At 39.8% G+C, this 22,091-nt stretch overlaps 2 protein-coding genes and 1 long non-coding RNA gene across 4 annotated transcripts; 2 read left to right on the top strand and 1 right to left on the bottom strand.

Moving 5' to 3' along the window:
• Positions 1-982: 982 nt before the first annotated feature.
• LOC100890363 (uncharacterized protein K02A2.6-like) lies at positions 983-7,021 on the bottom strand. The gene is made up of 2 exons (XM_030981086.1): positions 3,536-7,021; positions 983-1,525 (listed from the first exon to the last, which is right to left on the bottom strand). Exons 1-2 carry the CDS (start codon positions 7,019-7,021, stop codon positions 983-985), a joined length of 4,029 nt encoding a protein of 1,342 aa, XP_030836946.1.
• A 462-nt stretch (positions 7,022-7,483) lies between these two features.
• Positions 7,484-11,532, top strand: LOC115922464. 2 transcript variants are annotated; one of them, XR_004063458.1, is made up of 4 exons: positions 7,484-7,654; positions 10,165-10,241; positions 10,681-10,824; positions 11,361-11,532. It is a non-coding gene; the product is annotated as an uncharacterized LOC115922464 (long non-coding RNA). The 2 variants fall into 2 exon arrangements; XR_004063457.1 differs by lacking the exon at positions 7,484-7,654 and having other exon boundaries at positions 10,082-10,241.
• Positions 11,533-14,770: 3,238 nt separating this feature from the next.
• On the top strand, positions 14,771-17,392 carry LOC589138 (monocarboxylate transporter 12-like). The gene is made up of 2 exons (XM_030981356.1): positions 14,771-15,772; positions 16,891-17,392. The coding sequence occupies exons 1-2, from the start codon at positions 14,848-14,850 to the stop codon at positions 17,025-17,027; spliced, it is 1,062 nt and encodes a 353-aa protein (XP_030837216.1). The 5' UTR covers positions 14,771-14,847; the 3' UTR covers positions 17,028-17,392.
• The last annotated feature ends 4,699 nt before the right edge of the window (positions 17,393-22,091 follow it).

Genomic DNA, 22,091 nt, shown 5'->3' on the forward strand with positions numbered 1-22,091 from the left:
TAGTTGAATTCCATAAACCATAGTCTGGTGTTTATTCCCCGCACTGGTTATCAAGTCACGCGTATCGCATATACATCGCGCACATGCGATCTGACCTCCTGAGGTCACAGGTGTCACATTTGCATAATCTGATACATATTCATTATCATGACATCCCTCCTTTGCCAGAATGAAACTTTATCCTGGTCTATTTTTATACTATAGTTTCACTGAAAATTCTTGTAATATTTCTTTTGTTCTTGTGTTTCAGCCATATGTGAATTACTGAAATAAACATGCTTTGGTGCATTTGCTTTTGTTTCTTCCTTTTTTTTTTTTTTTTTTTTTTTTAAGAACAACTTCTAACAAACAACAAATTTATCTGGTCGATAAACTTTTCCCAAATGTTTTATCTTCCAAACAACTTTGTTGAACAACATAAAACATAACATGCAATATAATATCTTTCATGCAATATCTTTCATGCATCTAGTCTGTGGTCCAAATAAAAGTTCAACTGTTCACTGGATACTATTTGAGTTCTAGTTTTGAGTTTGTGTAAATCATCTGTTATCTCCAAGCGTTCATACGACTAGCTGAAACTGAAGTTTCTGGAAATACTCTCTTCGATGATTGAATCCATTTTTGAAAACTGATCGATGCTCCAACTCAAACTTGTGTTTTTCGCAACACCTATCACATACAATAAGGGCAGCGTTCGGCGTACACCCTTTTACATTGATTAATGTATGTGTAATATTGAAACATATATATCAGAACTTATTATTTTAGCACATAACACAACTTCCTCGTACGCTTGGTTTCCATGGTGATTTCTCCAACATGTCGATTTCACAAATATGGGCAGCGCAAGGCGTACACCCTTTAAATCATAACTTGGCTTCAACCAATGATTTCCAAACATTTCTCCTTGGCACATGTAGTTTCAGATATCACTGTCGCTATTTTACAAAGAGCTCATCCCAACCATATTGATCTGGAATCACACAAAATCATCATATCGCTTAGGGAATCTTCTCTGGCGTTGTGGTCTACTAGCTGCCATAGGAACGTTGGTGTTTGTTGTCTCTGCTTGGGTATCACCATCTTGATGTCTCTGGTCACCGCCTGATGTGTTGCTCGCTGCCTCTGAGTCTGGATCTCTGGTCACCGCCTCAGGAGTACTGGTCTCCACCTCAGGATTACCGTCCGACCCTTCAGGAATACCGGTCACCGCCTCAGGATTGCCGTCTGTCCTCTCTGGATTGGCAGCTTCGTTATGAGTGTCTCGGGACATGTATCTTTTTACACTTGATACATTCCTATTATACAGGACTCCGTCAGGAGATTTCACAGTTACCATACTTCCTGTTCTTGCTGTCACTGTGTATGGCTGGCTAAAGTATGGCGTGTCTAGTTTCCTCCTTTCATCACGTCTTACTATCACCTTATCTCCTGGCACTATGTCAGAATGTACGGCTCCCCTCTTCAGATCTGCATAGTATTTTGCACCACTTTTCATTTGGAGGTCCCTGTCTCTGAGTTCCTGATCCTCACTAATGTCCTGGATTTGTGGTAGTTTAGTTCGGATCTTTCTCCCGAACAACACTTCTGCCGGGCTTTTTCCCGTTGTCGAATGAGTACTAGCCCGGTAGCGAATTTTTTTTTCCCAAACAGGTTTACCTATGAGAGTAAAATCCTGCCTCCTGATTGGTTCAGAGGTATACGCATCATGAATATTCATGACTGAGCTGAAAGATACTAGTAGTATTACGCATGCGCGTGACACAAGGCGAAGCTGCTCATGCAGCTCATCGCAATCCAAGTTTGAGTTCGTTGATGCAGCGCAGCTATAGTACGTAGGCTATACACTGCATGCATAGAAAAGCTTGTCTTTGACATGTGTAGAGCCTGTATATATTACTTTATGTCCTTTGTTTTCTTTGGCCAGGTTCATCTGTCACAAAGGAACCAGAACCACTGATATGTTTGTTTGTTTTGTTTTATTTCCACTTTTTCATATCAATACAAAGAAACATACAAATAAATATAATGAATAACATGTAAGTTTGACAAAATTTGTTTCTAGTTAAAGGTAATACAAAGTTTTGGTATGGGGTCATGAATTTGGTTCAAATTTACATATTGGAAGCATATCCGATCCTACAATATTCAGTGATCGTTGTCGCGGTTGAAAGTCTAAAGTGATGAAATTTTAAATAATAAACTCTTTATGTTGTATAGCTCCCTCTCAAGGTCAAGATATTAATTTAGCTATAAAACAATGTTATTTGACTAAAATCGACCAATTTGCTATTACCGTTTGGAATATATATATCACATCTGCATATTCTGAGATTTTCATGGTCGCAGCTACCATCGTATGGCCGTAGGCGCTATTTGAAATTTAACAAAATTTACCGGGAGCACCGGTAAATTTGTATATTCAATTTTTCTCGAAAGCAGAAGTGTTTTAGGAGCTAATTTTTTTAGTACTTAACATACATCCATAGGGCCCTAGGGGCATCCAAATATATCAAAATTGTACCGTAGTATCCAGCCGATTTTCAAAATTTACCAAAACTTTGTAATACCTTTAAAATAAAAGTTTCATACAAAAGGAAAAAGCAGGAGACCACATGTCGTAAGCGTAAATGCTTGAACATGACCGTGGCCTCTGCCGAGTTAACAAAATAAAAGAACAACCCATGCAACTGCATTGTATTCAATGTTAAATAAGATATAAGTGAAGTGATTAAAAGTGAGCATGGCTGAATTAATTTTGGGTGAAAATAACAAAACAAATTTACTGAAATATTTCGTGTTGAGAAGTGCATTTGTGCAAGGTGCAAAAATTAGCTTGGTGGAACAAACAAGAGACTAATACCGTGATATTAATTGTGTGTTGGTTTCAGTTACGGGTGATAATATTAAATGTTTGTCAAGATATCATGCTCAGAGCAACACAGTGGCTTTGACCCACATCCAACCATCTCATGTCGGACCATCCTGATAAGATAATTCATACCCCTTGTGTGTGTCTATTGTGTATTCTTGACAGCTAGTGTGTGCATTTGTTGCTTATGTGTTTGTAAATACATGAGGGTGGGTGGGTCTGTGTTTATAGAGAGAGAGAGAGAGAGAGAGAAAGATAGTGTTTGTATGTATAGCCTATGTGTGAAATTGGAATATTAGTGTGTGTACTGTAAGTGAGCTCTTTGAGAAAAAAAATCCGCAGTGTAAAACTATATAAACCAAGCACCAGAATAACCAGAAATGTTCACAAACAAACAGACCCCCTCCCTTCCCCCAATAAAAATCCCCTCGCACCACAGCTAGCTCACATACATTTTGTACACCTAAATGGCCAGCAAAACTGAAGTCCACGCGCATGCGTAATACATATACTAGGTACTGCAGCTCAGCCACAGTGCTGTGAACTCAGCTCGTGAATATTCATGACGCGTATACCTCTGAACCAATCAGGAGGCAGGATTTTACTCTCATAGGTAAACCTGTTTGGGAAAAAAAAATTCGCAGCCCGGTAGACTGCGACGTAAGTCAGCAAGGCCTCCTTCCAATCCTTGCCTTCTGCCTGTGCAATTCTTAGCCTTTTCACTATACTCTGGTTCTGTCTTTCGACCTCGCCGTTGGCTTGGGGCCATTTAGGAGTCACCCGATGGTGGTGAATTCCTGTAATGTTCATGTACTCTGCGAAAACTTCTGAGATGAACTGGGGTCCATTGTCTGAGTATAACGTCACAGGTAACCCATGTCTGCCAAAGATCTCAGCCAGGGCTTTGACTGTCTTCTCTGCAGTGGTTGATTTCATGATTGCATACTCGTAGTATCTGCTATAATAATCAACTACCACAAGTATAGATTCTCCTGTCGGAAGTGGTCCTAGGAAATCAACAGCTACATCCACCCAAGGTCCTGTTGGCAACATAGTACTTCGAATTGGTTCTGGTGGATTACCCCTGCTTGTGATTTGGCAACCATGACACGTCTTGACGAATTTCTCTGCATCTTTCTCACATCCTGGCCACCATACCTTGGTTCTCAAATTCTGTTTGGTGCCAATAATGCCCAGGTGTCCTTCGTGAGCTAATGACACCATCTTTGGCCTCTGTGCCTGTGGAATCACCAATCTGCTACCTCTCAGCACACACTGACCAATTATACAGAGTTCGTCCTTGATGGGAATGTATGCTTTATATGGACAATCATCCCATTGTCCACTGTGAATACACTCTCTGATAACTTCGAGTTCAGGATCATGTTCAGATTCTCTTTCGACTTCCTTCGTTGTCACCGCACCTGGCGTTGACTGGACTGCCACAAAACGCACAAAGCTCTCTGCTTCTGTTTCCAACACAGAAGTTTCTCTCGGTTGATCATCCTTCAGCAATCTTGACAATGGATCTGCTATGTTGGACTTTCCTGCGATGTGGACTACCCTGTACTTGTACTGTTGAAGCCTCAGAACCCACCGCTCTATTCTCGCACATGGCTTAGATCTCGGTGAATAAATGACTTCAAGCGGTTTGTGATCAGTCACTAGATCAAACTCTATTCCATACAGGTATGCATGGAATCTTTCACAAGCCCACACAAGTCCAAGGGCTTCTTTCTCCGTCTGAGAGTATCTCCTTTCAACGTTACTTAACGAGCGGCTGGCATATGCTACTATCCTCGGGCCATCAGCATGCACCTGCACCAGCACTGCTCCTAAGCCAACTGGACTGGCATCCGCTATGACCTTTGTCGGTGCATTTAGATCATAGTAGCCCAGGGTCTCTGCACTCATTAAGCTTTCCTTCAGCGCCTTAAACGCTTGTTGTTGTTCATGACCAAATTGAAATGGCGTGTCCTTTCTGGTCAGCTTTCTCAGTGGATCTGCCAATGTAGCAAAGTTCGGAATGAACTTTGCGCAGTAGTTGACTAGCCCCAAGAAACTTCTCATCTCAGTTGCATTCTGGGGTTCACGGGCCTCTGCAATTGCTTTCACCTTGGCCAATCCTGGGTTGAGTCCCTCGCTAGTCAGTCTGTGCCCCATGAAGTCCAACTCAGAGACACCAAACTTACACTTTTCTGCATTTGCAGTAAGTCCTGCGTCCCGCAGTCTGCCAAGCACCTGCTTCAACCTCTTGTCATGCTCTTTCTGGGTCGATGCATGCACAATGATGTCATCTGATATGTTCGCAGCTCCTTCTATCCCAGCTATCACTCTGTGTATCTCATATTGATAAATCTCTGGAGCAGCATTGATTCCGAACAACAGTCTCTTATAGCGGAATAACCCACAATGAGTGACAAAGGTTGTCACCTCTCTAGACTCCGGATGTAACTCCAGTTGGTGGTACCCCCACTTCAGGTCTATTTTCGAAAAGACCTTGCTAATCGACAGCTCCTGTAGGACTTCCTCAATAGTGGGAATGGGGTGACGTTCTCTTATGATTGCTTCGTTCACTCTACGCATATCGATACACAGTCTTATTTCATCATTTCTCTTTGGAACTATGACAACTGGGCTTACCCATGGCGTGGAGCGTTCAACTGGCTCAATGATGTCGAGATCGATCAATTCCGCAATCTTCATCTCGACCTTTTTTCTCAGTCCAAATGGAGTCCTTCGCACAGGCTGGGCCACTGGCTTCACCGTTTCATCCACTGCTAACCGCACCTGTCGGCCCTTCAACTTCCCAACTCCTTTGAAGACTGCTTCAAACTCATGCTTTAAACCTGCATAGCTCTGTACCGCATTTACATGTACAATTCCCACCTGGAGCACTCCCAGCTCTCTAGACGTATGTTTGCTCAGTAAAGGTTCTCCCTTTTCTTTGATGACAACAAACTCTGCAGTCGACTTCATCTTGCCAACTTCTACGGTGGCTGTGAAACATCCAACAGTTGTTAATGGTATCTGTGATGTGTACGGATAAAGCCTCTTGGTACTCTTAGTAGATTTGCAGATGATTTTGTCCTTCTTCAGTTTCTCCCACAATATCTGATCTATTACATTGCAATCACTTCCCGAATCTACTATCACTGGGACTGTGACACCTCCAATGATTATTGGGACTTTCTCATGATCACCATTCACAGCAAATTGATAGTACCTCTGATCACGGCCACGGCTGTTGTCATCATCACTATCATGTCCGGGTTCACCTTCCACTTGGCGAACTCTATTCTTATACTTCTTTCCATCTCTGGACTTCCCATCTCTGAATTTTCCTCTCGCCTCACTTGTGCTCTTGGCCTTACTTTTGCACATCGTCGCAAAGTGGTTTTGGCCTCCACATTTCCGACAGATCTTTCCTTTGGCTGGACATGATGCATCCTTCCCAAAATGTCCTTTGTTCCCACATCGGTAGCATTCCAAATTCTTTTTTCTGTCATTCTCGTATGATACTTGATTCACTTGACCAGCTCTAGGCCTTTCTCTCTCTCTCAATGACATGGAGTTAAATTGACCTTCAACAGCTTCTAGAGCAGCAGCCATGGACAATGCATCATTTAACTTGAGCTCACCTCCTTTCTCCAGCAACCTCCTGCGAAGTTTATCAGCTCTGCAGTACTGAACTACTTGGTCAAGAATTTGGTTTTCTACATCCCCAGCTACGAAATTGCATCCAATAGCAACCTGTCGTAATTTGGTAACAAATTGGGCAACCGTTTCACCATCTTCCTGCTTTGTTTTCCTGAACAAATGTCTTTGAAACGTAGCATTAGGTTTGACAACATAATGAGCATTTAGGGCATCTGTGGCTTTTTGATACTCATTCCTCTCTCCTTTATTTGGAAGTGTTTTGAAAGTCTCCCTTACCACAGGCCCCGCAGTGTACAGCAACAGTGCTCTCCGTTGCGCCTCCTGGGCCGGCGTACATCCGTCCAGAAACAGGCCGCGACTATCGGCGTAGGCTTCGAACTCTTCAAGCCAAGCTTTCCACTTGCCGCTGACAATACTTGCACCACCCGTCGGATCGAAGTGTGGAACTCCTCGAAGCGCTAACAATTCCGCTCCAGCGAATGCCATGTTGAAACTTTTCCAGCTCGTAGCCACAGATTCAACATCCAAGAAACATTAATCCTCGTCGCCAATGTCACATATTAAGTGCAAACAAACTAACAAAGTAGTTGAATTCCATAAACCATAGTCTGGTGTTTATTCCCCGCACTGGGTATCAAGTCACGCGTATCGCATATACATCGCGCACATGCGATCTGACCTCCTGAGGTCACAGGTGTCACATTTGCATAATCTGATACATATTCATTATCATGACAGGCCGCTGTTGCGATCCCTCGAAAAACGAGAATAATCCCGCTTGTCCTGCCGATATGGGGCTGGTCGCTGATAGTTGCGCTTGGCACGCCCCCTGAAGTTCTGAGGCGAAATTTTCTGACTGACCAGAAACGAGTCTCCGACCCCTTTAAGGGTCGCTTGAAATTCACTTCCAAAGAGGCCCTCAGATACCGATACTGAACGGCTGGCGTCTTATTTTTTCGTACCACGGCGAGGCCGGATTCCTGTTTTATCATGAATATTCATTAGGCAGGGTCGGGGAAAGTCTCGATTCTCTTAAATATTCATATCGAGGTGGGAATGCACGACGCGCGCTATACTCGCACAAAGTGAGAAGATTTAGTTCACGGAGAATGCATATGGGTGAGTAATTGATTGAAATATCAGTAGATTAAGAGAATTTAGTCATTAATTTGAAAAAGCTGTAATTCGTGATCTACTGTAATTTCTTTACATTTTGAGACTGTTCTCAACAGATTTGTGGGGAAAAGGCTAGGAAAATATTTCTCTTGAAATTGCACTTTGATTTTCATCGTCGTGAAGTAGTTTGACTGCGGTTTGCCTTCATGTCACCCTTTAGAGCCCCGGGGTTCCGGCAGGCCCACGTTGGGGGAATTTCGGTGCTCATCTGCATCAAGATAAAACTTTCTGATCAGGTTTTATTCCAAATTTGATCGTCATCGTGAATCTAATTCACCAATCATCCATTGAATTTAAATCTAGATTTAACGTTACACCTTAAAATAATCTATGAAGTATGATTTCTTTAATAATCCAAGAGGGTTAATTCTTGTTTATATCTTTAGTAGATGTCGACTCTGTTGGCTATACTAGTAGTATTACTAAGACTAAGTGCTATCCGTTCGCTCAGTTGCATCATTGGTGCGTGTCAACTTTTAGACCAAAATTGTTTGTGACCATGGATAATCAAACGGCTCCAAACCATATTTCATTTAGACGTAAACCTGGAACTTATTAATAAAAATATTCAAAAACAAACAAACTAGACCTAGGATTCATTTATTTAATGTTCAGATGTTGTGTGTGTCCAGTGTGCTTGTCAAGTTGTCATAACTTTTCTAGATCTAGACCTATATTAAAGATTTTTTCTTCTCCAAAGTGTGCAGTTCATTTGATAAATCTATTTTTTGTTGGACGTTGTATAAGAGAAGACCCCTAGGGTAGTCGACAATTATGTTTACTTATACGCAGAGGCGGCGGAGCCTTTGGGCGGAGCAACTTCCAAAGTGGGGGGGGGGGGCACCAACAAAAAGGGCACTTTCTTGAAAAAAGGGCACCTTCAGAGGGAAAATATACCATTTTTTTGACATTGGTATATACCCCTATTTTGTGATTACATTATCAGGGATGATTTCAATATTTGTTTCTCTTAATACAGCATTTAAGATATTGCTTAAGTATCATACTTTGCAGTTTTTGGCTTGCAGTGCGAAAAATTACATCTTATAAAGAGGAAAACCCAATCCTGATGGGGTTATATAAGCACAATCTCATAACGGAAGACTGAATAGATCTGTGATAAGTTACATAATTATAACATCTATAACTATGGGCAAGCGTAGCGAGCGAGCTTTGTGGGAAATTGCTTTTAGTCGCTTGAAATTAGGGACACGTTTAATGATGAGAGGAAAAGGGGACACTTATCGAAAGGGTTAAGACACTTATCAGAAAAGAAAAGAAGCATGTGTCAAAGTACAAAGGCTAATTATCAGAGGTGAAAATGGGGCACTTCTTACACCTAAACAAAGAGGCATGCACCAGGGATGATAAGAACATGGGCATTTGTCGACGGAAAAGAGGCACCCATCAGATTTTGATAGGGGGCATTTATAAGCAGTGAAAAGGGGCATTTATGAAAAAGGGATAGGTTCTTTATAAGAAAGGAAATAGGGTACATATCATTGTTAAAAGGGTAATGAGAAGGGGAAGTGGCTCTTATTAAAAAGAAAAAGTGGCACATGTTTAAATAAACGGGGCACTTATCAAAGACGAAAAGTGGTACCGGTAATTATGATAAGGGGTAAGGGTGCTTATAAGGAAAAAAGGCATTATATAGGAAGGAAAAGGAGGACGTGTCAAAATAAAAGGGGCATTTATAAGAGATGAAAAGAGTACTGACTAGGAGGGGAAGGGGTGCTTGTCAAAGTAAAACAAGTATCTCTCAGAAGTGAATAGGGTCATTTACAAGAGATGAAAAGGGGCACTTAAGAGAATGAAAAGGAACTATTTTCATAGATGAAAAGGGGCATTTATGAGAAGGGAAAGGGCCTATTTTTAAATGGGGGCACTTATAAGAAAAAGGGGCACTTATTAAAAATGAAAGGGAGCACATGTGAAGATATAAGGTGCGCTTATCCAAGTTAAAAGGGGTAGTTATTAAAAGGGGAAGGGGCACTTTAAAAACTTAATAGGGGCACTTGTCAGAGTAAAAGGGGCACTTTCCTATGTAAAAAGGGGCACTTTTCCTATTCAAAAAGGGGCACTTTTAGGGTACTTGACCAAATGGGAGGGCACTCTGCCCCCCCCCCCCCTCTCGGAGCGCCGCCTCTGCTTATATGGTATGTAGTCCACCTCTTGTTGTTATAATAAACTAATTCTACTTAGTACTGCTTCGTGTTCATAGGCCATAGAAACCACTGTTTGATGCACAAGTTAAATCTTCCATTTAGTTTTACTTTGTACTGTGGTTCATTAAATAGGAATGTTGATTTCCACACCATATTAAAATTAAGGCCAACCATGACATAAAAATATCTATTAATTTGAATTATGCTAGATCTATTTTATTTTGTTAAGGAGAAAGGGATGCCTTGATTGTCGTATTGATTTTCTTCTTCTTTTTGTTCCAAAAGATTGAAACTGAAGAGCTGGAAGGAGGACATTACAACATCTCTTATATTTGCAAGATGAAGCAGAAAGTCCCATGCAGGTACAGTTATCAGGTTATTTAGCACACACATACTAAACGACCACCTATTAATTCACTCAAAAGGAAATGGAACTAAGTTGACATTGCAAGCATATATAGTGGAGGGTATATTTTATTCTAGTTCTGCACCTAGTATACAAATATTGATGTCTTTTCTTTCTATGTTTACAAAGGAAAATTTGTCCTTATTTACAGGAGGTCCTGTGTTTAGAAGAGCCATATCAAATGCACATTGTAAGCACTACATGTAGGGTATACACAGGACCCCTAATTTTCTTTTTGTAAGGGGTACTTTCACTTCTTGAGCAATGAAGATGAAGAAGAACACAAAATAAGATTGATAAAAGTCTGTTTATAGGATGTATTATGGTTGATATGTATCCATCAGTATCAGTTTTTAATTGAAGTACATGTACCTACTTTGTTTTCTCTCATGTAGGATGATGCCTCTCTACAGTGGATGATGAAGGCATTCTGGTTTGCAAACTCAGGAGAGGAACAAAGAACGGATGTTGACGGGATCATATCTAGAGATGCGGGCCTACTACACTTCATACGAGCAAGTGTGCTAATATACATGAAGGTACCCCCAATAAATTTTTGTGGAACAAATGTCATGGAGAAAATTATAGATCTGAAACAGATATTTTTCATTGTCAGTTGACTTGTAAAAGAATAATTGACTTAATATCACAATTGTAATTTAGATTAAAAATTAAATGTCAATATAGATGAAATATAAGTCTACATTACGTATGTTTCAGTAGCATTATTTCCAGTACATTCTCTGGTCAAAGTTGTTTGGTCATTTTATGTCCCATACTTAACCGAGTATTATTCAATTACCGGTATGAGCACGAGTTGTATTACATTGTATTACTTATTTCATACCTTGTCTGATCCGAGCTCCAGCAGGCCTATCGTCTTAATGGGATCATCAGTAATAATTTAAGATGCGGTCAGTATTTAAACTAGTCTTGTACAAAAAATAGTTTAGGTTTGCCCACTAGAACCCCAAGTGAATTTCAGTCCTTCCTTTTTCTGAGCAGGTATCAGGGTGTATGTTATTAGTCATTGCTGATTTTTTTTTATATCTTATTTCATTTTTCCATTCAACAGACTTGGGTTATATTTTTTTCTGAAAACTAGGCTACAACTTTAGTGATGGATGCAGAAGATATCTACACGAGACTACGTCTTAAAGATGCCACCCTCATATAATGAAAGAGGACAATAGAGATGGGTTTAAACTGGAATATTTACATGATATTTATTTGTTATTTGTATTATATGTTTGTAGAATACTACATTCAATAAAGCTAATGAAGTTTATCATCTTGTCGACTTTCAAATAATTAAAGATAACTAATCCTCAACGAATAAACATTAAAATTCTAACAATGTCAACTACCATCTTATAGGATGAAACTGAGGACTGGGCAGAAAGATTCTCCTTCAAATTTGATTGATAAAGGTCTATCAGTCTATATCAAAGATTGAATTAATCAATGATATTTTGATTATAATTATACATGTTAAAATTCATTTACCTCTATGGACTTCTTTATGGGAAGTTTTGTAGATTATGAAATTATTGCTACTTCAAGTATTGCATGTAAGAAGGTTTGAAAGACAACACTCTAAATGCATTAAATATGGAAACTGCTAATCCTCATTGCCTTTCGTATCCAAACTGGTAGCTTTCATAGAATCATGTTTCGATGCTTCCCAACTAAAGAAAACAGGGAGTGGGGGGGGGGGGGGGGCTTGCTATCCTCTTATCTTATCCTCTGTACAAATATGATTATATGTTTATATTAGAAGGATTTAGAAAGTGAAATTTTGAATTATAGCATTACTGTTGGTAGAAGTAATGGCAGTGTCGGGAGGGGGGGGGGGGGGTTCCTGGTGAAATTTACGGTATGCCAATGTCAAATTAATAAAAAAGAGAAAACTATTCTTAATAATAAAAATTATACAGTACATGGGCCTCCTAACAAAAACCCTGGTACCACTGTTGTGTTTTGAGTGTGTTTTTTTTTTGGGGGGGGGGGGCTGGCAAACCAATTACAAATTTCCAGTGTTAAATTCAAATTTTTTCTTTAACAAAATTATGTCAATATATTGTAATTAAACAATGTTTCACTTTCCTTTTTTTCAAGTTAGATATTTGAATAAAATGATTAACATACTTTCCGGTTTCTCTGGCCTCTACATCAAAAATGTTCTACTTCTAGCAAAGCTCCTGGAAAGGCTGCAAAAAGGGAGAGTGAAGAGAATGAAATTGAAATGTGGACAGTAATGGAGTGAATATGGAATGGTTGATGGTAGTTGATAACGAGTGAATGCAAATGAGTGGCAACAAGTACGACTGAAAGTGAGACAGAAAGGAATTGCAACAGGTTGCTCAGTCAAGAGAACAAACCTTGCAGAAGATAGTTTTCGAAAGACAGAGAAAGAGAGAAAAGGGGAATTATAAAAAAAGGAAAAGGGGGCATGTGTCAAAGGGGCATTTATGAGAAAGGGTTGGGGTTGGGGCTCCTATTAAACAGGGAAAGGGGCACATATCAAAAGGTAAAAGGGCACTTGTTAGAACGTTTAAGGGGACGCGTGTCAAAGTAAAAAAAAATGAAAGGGCTTTTATCAGATATCACAAGGGGCACTTATGAAAATGGAACAGTGGCACTTATTATGAAGTTAAAGGGGCATTTGTTGAAGAAAAAGGGGCACCTGTCAGATTTGAATAGTGGGTAATTATCGCCAGGGCCGTAGCCAGAGTTTGGGGGGGGGGGGGGGGGGGGGCACATACATGTAATTGATCGACGTCCTGGGGAGGGGTCAAAAAGAGTTCAACCGATCTTGGATTTTTTTTCTTCTTTTTTTTCTTCAATGTATGTGAAAGAATGTGTAGTTTTCTCTCGAGTTTGTCTCATCATGCGTGGGATCTGTGGGTGCTGGGGTTCCTGCAGCAACCCTGTACATGGATTTTCTTCAGTGGGTGCATATAACTCGTGGACTTCACATTGTAAACCTTCAAATGATGAATTATCATCGAGTCCCCCACCCCCCCCCCCCCCCCTTCCCTCATTATTTTAGAAAGAAACCAAAGAGAACTTTTAAGAGAAAAAGAGAAAGGAAAGGAAAAAATGGTAGCTAGGCCTAAACAAAAATAAGAGGCAAGATAAAAGAAAACAAGATTGAAGATATGGTATCAATATTATCTTGCTCCTTTCCCTTTTTCTTTTGTCTTCTTTTCATTTCAATTTTCTTGCAATTTATTTCTTTCTTCCTTGGTATCTATTCCGTATTCTTTATTTCTTCCATTCATTTATTATTTATATATATTTTACTTTTTAACTTTGTTATTCTTCTTTCTAATCCCATTTTTCTTTCTTCCTTTTCTTCCTTATGCAGTTAAGTGAGCATAGATCATAGAAATAATTTAAGTGCAATACACAAGTATTTTATTTTTGATAAATGTCTGTATGTAGGCCTATTCTTGTTATCTATTTTATACAGTTTATAATACTGTATCACATATTCAATACCATAATGCAACCTCTGCTTGATTTAAAAAGCAAACCTAGAACTGATTATTTACCAATTCATGAAAAGAACTAGACTCCCATTAATCTCAGAAAAGTAGGCCTAGGCTACTCACAAATTGCCTATCAAGACTCTTACTTGAAATATATGCTATATATCTTGTCTACCGATACTGACATTTTGGCATTTACTAGTAATTAAACACAGCATTTATGACTGTATTATCTAAATGACCATGACATTGCTTTTCTATGTCATATTATAGGCCTGCCATTAATCCAACGTACTTGTTACACACGATATTCGATGCTGCGCATGCCTCGATCATACATGAATATTCAAGAGAATCGAGACTTTCCCCGGCCCTGCCTAATGAATATTCATGATAAAACAGGAATCCGGGCTCGCCGTGGTACGAAAAAATAAGACGCGGCCCGGCCCTTTTCTCTCTGTAAACGGGGTCTATGTGCATGGGTGTCGATCTGTAACTGATACCTATCCATCAGGGGGGGGGGGGGGTGATCTATTCATTCATCCCCCCCTGATGAATAGGTATTACGTAAGGATCGACACCCATGTCTATGTGTCTTTCCCGTGGGCCTACTGGGCGTGCAACATACGCGAAATCGAAGCGCGAGGAGAACTTCGGTCTGTTTCGCGAACGCTAGCGCGCGCTGACCTAGTTAATCAAGTCCATTCGTTTAATACGTGCAGTTGTCCAAAATAAAACGTAGATGGCGTTAACCAGTATTTCCCATGATACACTCCGTTTAATGTCCAATTCATACAAAACTTCATTGAGCTAAAACGAGGTTTGGTTATTTTTCTGTGCAAAACATATTCATGTACGTCCTATTTTTTTTTGTGTCTGAGTAATAATTTTTTGTTTTAAATGTGTCGCCTCAAGACTCTTCTGCCTCTATAGAACTATGCAATAACATGTCAGAAGACTTCTTTCAAAACAGAGATTTTTAAGTGTTACTTGCACGTTTTTCACTTGGGAAATATTCTTTATCATCTCTTACTGGCAGGTGTGTGCTACGCATTCGTGTTTGTATACATGGTCTTACGCATGTGTGAGGAAGTAGTCGACGGCTTTGCTCTGGCATACGGAATCGTGAATGCAGGTACTGCTGTGGGAATGATGGTTCTACCCATCTTTACCGAGTTCCTTCATAGAACGTATGGATGGAGAGGAACCGTAGCCATCCTTGGAGCAATCTGTCTGCATACTTCCATTCTTGTGTTATGGATGGGAGAACCAGCTGCAAAGGATGGTGTAGACAGTCAAGACGTGAGACGCCAACCAGAGGAACATATCTCTGCCGTCACTCTAAACGAGGAACACAACGTAAGTTCCGGAAGTGACGTAGAACAATCTCCATCAGAACATCTACTGGACAGAGGGACTGGAAGTTCTTTGGACAGGACTCAAGTACGTCTGGAATCTCTGCAATACGTATGTTCTAAGCTGTGCTCCAACATTACAGGGTGTCTTCACGAAACCTGGAAGCACTTCGGTCTGTCAATCCTGACCGAGCTACCTTATACTTTGGTTCTCAACGCTGGGTTCTTGGTGATAAGTCTTGTGAACACGGCGTGGGTGATCTACCTGATTCCTCACGGTGTCTCCAAAGGATTCCCACTCTCCCAAGCCGTCTTCTTGGCTCTCTACGGCAGCATCGGCCAATGTATAGGTCGTGTAGTACAGGGGCTTTTAGTAGACCGCAACTGGGTCACATCTGTTGAACTGACTATCATTTGTTCAATCGTCGGCGCCTTCACCCTTTGCCTGGATCCACTGTTCCATAACTTAGAGATTATCTGCACCCTGGCTTTCATCGGCGGACTCGTGAATGGTGCAAGAGTTTCCATTACCGTGGTCATCGTGAAACAGTTCATCCCACGTGAACGATTCAAGCATGGCTACTCTTTAAACTGCTTGTTTTTCGGCATCGGAGAACCACTTGGAGGAATAGTAGCAGGTAATCCCAATTCCTCATTTAATTGGTAGTCAATGTTAATTTCATTACCATCATGATTAAAGATGAAATTGAGTTCTGGTCATGCGATTGCATTGTGAAAGAAACGGTGTGGAACCGACCAGAAAAGGTTGATCATCTAGCATATAAGAATTTGTGTGTATTGCAAGGTTCTGGAATCATCAAAATGATAAGAAATTTGGCCAAGTCTTGGTAAAGTTACAAACACTTGCACAGAAAGATGTATATGGGACTACATGAACACGTGGCGTAAAAAGCCTGCCCCCGATTTTTACGATGTTACATGCATATTTAGAATATGAAGGCATTTGAAGAGCCATGCTTTTCAGGGAACATGTCTTAACTTATGTTCTTCCACACTTGCATAATAAGAATGAGTAATGCTCACAAATTATTTTTCACCTCTTCCCAGAACTCAACCTTCTCTTTAAGGCACCACAGCGTTATCACAAATAAAAAATGCGTTTTGTTATCCATAATAATTGTAATTATTTTGAGTAATAGGTTTAACAAATCGTTCAGGGGGTTGGTAGGTAACGCCCGTAGCACACTTTAATATCGTCATTCTATTGACCGACGTGACCTGTGACTCCTCATGCAAGAGTGATATCTTCCGAAGACACCTGAGCGATGAAAAAATTGCTTCCATGGCTTCATTAGCACATGAAATGGCTCGATCAGGGGTACGTAGAAGTGTCGTGGTCGAGTGGATACGTCACCGGACTGTCGATCACAAGGTCTGCAGTTCGAGTCCGGCCGCGGCACCAATGTCCTTTTGCAAGACATTGATCTGCATTTGCCACACTCAACCCAGGTGGTGTAAATGGGCTCCGGACAGGAATCAATACCTTGAAATGCTATTAGAGCGCCGTAATGGCCGCCTTTCTAAAGCCAGTGTAATAATCAGGGCAGCGCCAGGAGTGTCACGACGTGACAGACTGTGTGCTATTGTAAGAAACCATTATTATTATTGCTATAACAGGTTTTATTCTATTAACCCTTTGACTACGGAATTTTGTCATTCCCATATGCTTAATACGGGGACTATCCGGTCCCAGTACGCAAAGGGTTAACAAAAAAATCTTCTTATTTGTCACCAGGTTACGTCGCAAATGCGTTCAGCTTTGACATCGCTTATGAGGTTCTCGGGAGCTTTGAAATCCTTTTATCTATCGCAATGATAACAACAAACTACTTCATAATCAGAACGGATACGGCAACGGACGATATATGGTAACAAAATCCAAGGCACGTGGAGATACCACATAGTATGAGGTCAACGAAGAATATGGTACGCCCGAATCTTTCGTCCGTCATCGTGGTCGTATAAATGCAGATGGCAGGCACAGACGCAGCCTCTTTAACGCAGAGGTACAGAGAACAAGCGCACGGTTTATTATTTCTCAGGAAATCGGCATTAACGGAGGGGGGGGGGGGGGCGTGCCAGTGGATTATCGATGTTTTTAATATACAAGGACAAATTTGTTAAAGCTGTGTGATACAATGCCGATTCATTTACTGCTTTGACATGGCTTATTTCTCTCTCTCTCTCTTTCTCTTTCTCTTTCTCTCTCTCTCTCTCTCTCTCTCTCTCTCTCTCTCTCCATTTCCCTCTCCCTCTTTCTTTCTTTCCCTCTCTCCTCCTTTACTTTTTACCAGTTTCCTTATATCTTTTCTCCTCTTCGGTTTTTTTTTGGATATTTTAATGCCTTTTATTAAAGTGATTTGATGTTTTTTCCGCTGTTAATTTCAATTATTATCGTTTTTGTTTTGTGCTTTTTACTACTTTTAATGCGTATTATGCTTATATTTTAGTTTTATACTGTTCTTACCTTTGCTTGTGAGCTTTGGGAATATTCATTATTGATATTTCCGTGTACTACATTTTTATCCTGTTCAGGACCATGAGGTAAAACAGATTTTGTATCTACAATGTATATCTGATTCTTGTTATCCTGAATAAATATATTTCAATAAAATAAAATAATAAAAAAGCCCACGAGACCAAGATTTCCAAAAGTTCACCATACCAACGGCTTACGAGATGGACTCCCCCCGAGTCCGACAAAACAAAGAAATATTTATTTATCTAGCTGTTTATCTATTTATTTCTTTTCATTTTTATTAATGTATGCATTTATTCATTCATTGAAACGTATATATTCGTTGGGAAATATATAATGGTAAAAATTCACACGAAATTCCAAAGAGCGACAGCAAATGAGATCGCCAGTCAACCATCCCATACCGACGAAGAAAAGATAGAAACAAGTCGGTTTTGCAAACGCTGGCCGTCGGCCTATCGACCTTCCTTTTAGTTATGAGACTGCAACGTATTTGACGGAAAACTGCTGTCGCATTTTGTGGACAGTTTGCGGCGTCAATCATAAGACTTGCTGACCACTAGCACAGTAAAAGTTAATGTATTCACAGAAATCCAGGTTCTATGAATGAATATTCATTATTTTTTATTGTTGTAAACAATCTTTAAATCGGAGCCAACTTCCATACTGTAATTTTTCTCCTGAGTTTTCTCAGTATACCCACAAATTGAAAACAATTTATTTTAGTTGTACATGTATGATCATGAAACTTTCGGATATGACTGTTCGAGCATGTAGGGTTTACGATAATGGTTGAAATAAGGTCTTAATAACCTGCCAACCTCATCGCTATCACACTGTTTTTCTTTGGAGGGGGGGGGGCATACGAATTATGTGTACCCACGGTACCAGTCACCAGGGAGGCTAGTCCACTGCCTGGATTGTTCTCTACATGATCCGTGCTCGCTCACATATCATATACTAGTACACCATAATATACACGTACGGACACACAGCCTTTTTTTTCGGGGAAGGTGAATTCGTGGGGAGTACGCATATCATACACGCGCGCGCATTTGGGAAAGGGCGACAGATTAAAACGACTATAAGCTGGTCTACAGGGAGGCAGGTATGGGTGTGTCATTTTGTTACATGACGTAATTAGGAGCAGTAAGCGAACACGGGAATTCTCGTATGAGACTAAAGAATCTCAATCACCCATATACCAAAGTGTTCCATTCCTGTACTTTTCTCCGTTTTCCTCCTCTCTCTCTTTTTCTATATATATCTTTCCTTGTTTTTCTCTCTCTCTCTCTTTATCTCTATTTTTCTCTCCCTCTTTCTTTTTTGTCTCTCTCTATCTGTCTATCTCTCTTTCTTTCTCTCTCTCCCTCTCTCTTTCTCGTTCTCACTCCTAATGACCATGGGAAACAATGAGAAGACTTACCAAATTTAGATATACCATGTGATAGGAAGCAGTAACCATTTCCAAATCCAGGGACTGTAAAATAAGAGGAAGAAAAGGGCATGAAAAAAGCGAATCATTATATCATCACAACAAAAAAATCATCATGATGACCTTGTTATAACATATTCGTACGTTCATTGTAAAGATACAGTATATATGATTTTTAGAGAGCAGGATTTTAAGAATAGCTCGTACATTCACTCACTTAAATAGACACACCGGATAAGGATTGATTCTTTCACTGGGCATAGCGCATTTATCATAAAACTATTTTCTCAGGATTTATGCAAACACCACCGACTTTATTATATCAAAAGGTGTATAACTTAAGTTTAGAATATAATTATAGACAATCTAATGAAAAAAAAAGTTGTGTTGAATATACTTGCAGTCAATTAAATTGATTAAGTTTAGAATAAATATATAATATTGTATAACATTTTCCCCTAAGAGTGTATTTATTCAGGGGTAGTATGATGATGTACTCATAAGGAAAAGGAGCTGGATCCGGTTGTACGACAATTTCTTACAATAGCCGCATTCCTAACTTCAACTCTAGGCCCGACACTATACCTAACCTTAATCCTAACCCACAAACAAGCATAAAACACAGTTTCACCCTAACCCCAACCCTAAACTTCTGACGAAATAAAGCCCACAGCAATTGTCGCCAGAGAAAATGACTGAGTACCGGTGCCCACGTATCAAAATTCAATGAATATAATTTAATAGCAAAAGCTAAGAGAAATGATTACAGTTCGAAGAACGGTATTCGTCAATGATAGTCCTGTATCACAGATGATCCTATGTTTCCCGGTGTCCTTTAGCTCGACCAGAGTCTCGTTAATCGTATCGACGTTGATCCGTCGATGTGACACTTCGATTCCCAGGGGACGGATCAGCTCCAAGAAGTTATGCAATCGAAGAAACCCTATAATGGATAGTGATAAATATTAAATTAAGAGGCAATAGAGAGTTGGTCAAGGTTTTAAGTTTGGTGAATATGTATCGGCATTAAGCGCCACTAGTGTCTGAATGCTAACAACGAAACTAATTAGTAGTCAGCCATCTGGTCTTTCTTTACTCTATGCCCAAGGTTGGTTCCTGGGTCCAGGGCCCTGTGTCCCGAGTCTCGTATATTGAATGTGACTTCAAAGGATTAGCCCCAGAGGTAGAATGTCATATCTAAGTGATAGGTGGTTGAAAACCCCAAATAGCGCACTTTGTTTGTTATTCTTCTTTCGTAATTCACATGTATGGTCCAAGATTAAAACAATAATAAGTCAGTCACTCAATTGAACATTTTTTAATATATTGTGAAGTTGTAAGGCCACTTTGGACTGCCCTAGAAAATTATCTATCTTTAAAACTTAAAAAAGAAGTTATTTTCTCGGATTTTGAAAGAATGTTTGGTTGTCCCAAGGACTATCAAAATTCAATATGTATACATTTCTTTCTTTTGTGTACCAGGTTCTACATTCACTGCTGCAAATTTAAGAAAGAGAAACCAAATTTCCATGGTCTTATATCTTTGATAAAAATTAAGTTTAAATCTGAATATGTAATTGCAGCCAAATATGGCAAGTTAAGCCTCCATTTTAAAAAGTTTATATTTGAGTTGTAGTGGACTATATGATGTTTTTGTCATTTCACATTCCTGTACATGATTGTAAATAGCCAGTTGGCTTTTATGTTATTTTTGAGTACCCAATAAAAAATAAAAAAAATAAAAAAAAACAAAACAATAAGTCAGTCACACCGTGGACCAAACCGACACCTCACGTCCTCACCAACAACTCACGAGACATACAATCAAGGTATCCCGTACGGTACTAGTATATGCCGCGTGCGCATAAAATATACAGTTCCTCAGGTAGACAAAGGAGCATCCCTTTCCTGCTATTATGTAAAAATGTGTAGAACAGGTGCCACATGCATATTCACCTGTTCTACACATTTTTACATAATAGCAGTGTAGGGATGTTCTTTTTTCTACCACAGCAATAATTGTTGAGGGTAGAATGAGGAACTGTATATTTTGTCCTCTTTCTTTGGCCGTCATGTTCATAGTGTTACTTCCTGCATGCTTATATATCGTCGAGTGCAATCTAAAAGATTTCTAATTATTTCCTCTTGCTATCTTTTGTTTCTTTTTCTATCACCTTTTCTTATGTTATTCTTTGTTTTATCATTCTATAACTTGCTCTTTCTGTCTTTCCTTATGTTATTATTTGTTTCTTCCTTTTATCACCTTCTCTTATGTTATTCTTTGTTTTTATCATTATATCACTTCCTCTTTCTATCTTTCCTTATGTTATTCTTTGTTTCTTACTTCTATCACCCTCTCTTTCAGTCTTTTCTTTTGTTATTCTTTATTTCTTCTATCACCTGATCTCAAAAATTGGTCACGTGACCGACGAAAGCACAGTCGTGAAAAAACCGAAAGCACTGCCGCGAAGGGAACGGACGTGAGCTGCGCAACGTCTCCACGCTCCAGTACCTCGTAGTAGCCGACGTCGGGTGCCTAAATCGACAGCTCGCTTATAGCGAGCTTTCGATTTAGGCACCCGACAACAATACATATCTTTGTATTGCCAGGAATCTTTTTACTTTGAACTATTTCTAAAACTCTAAAAATAAACACAACTAAATGTACTACGTCAAGGTCGCGTGATAAGATACACAAAAGAATATGAGCGGTTTCGCAAGAAGGCTTAGGGATTCCCCTTCTGTTTTTGTGACAAATAGTAGTACTATTCATGATCAACAGACCTAACCTAGCTGAGAGAGAGAGAGAGAGAGAGACACAGACAGAGACAGATAGACAGACAGACAGAGACAAATAGAAAAAGATATAGCTAGAATGTGCATGCATGCAGGCGCGTACGCAGGGGGGGGGGGGGGGGGGGTAAACCCCCTTCATTTGTTTGTATGTGTATGTTTTTTGAGAACCCCCCTCATGAGTTTAGATTATTTTTTGTTTTTTTGTTTTTGTAAAAAAAAAAAAAAA

The sequence above is a fragment of the Strongylocentrotus purpuratus genome, unplaced genomic scaffold (genome assembly GCF_000002235.5).
Source record: "Strongylocentrotus purpuratus isolate Spur 01 unplaced genomic scaffold, Spur_5.0 spur5_contig_821, whole genome shotgun sequence".
Taxonomy (NCBI): domain Eukaryota; kingdom Metazoa; phylum Echinodermata; class Echinoidea; order Camarodonta; family Strongylocentrotidae; genus Strongylocentrotus; species Strongylocentrotus purpuratus.

Coding starts and splice junctions, on each gene's coding strand:
- LOC100890363 (XM_030981086.1), bottom strand. CDS start 7,021: ATGGCATTCGCTGGAGCGGAATTGTTAGCGCTTCGAGGAGTTCCACAC. Junction 1,526..3,535: donor AGGAGGCCTTGCTGACTTAC/GTCGCAGTCTAC, acceptor AGTGAGGATCAG/GAACTCAGAGACAGGGACCT.
- LOC589138 (XM_030981356.1), top strand. CDS start 14,848: ATGGTCTTACGCATGTGTGAGGAAGTAGTCGACGGCTTTGCTCTGGCA. Junction 15,773..16,890: donor ACTTGGAGGAATAGTAGCAG/GTAATCCCAATT, acceptor ATTTGTCACCAG/GTTACGTCGCAAATGCGTTC.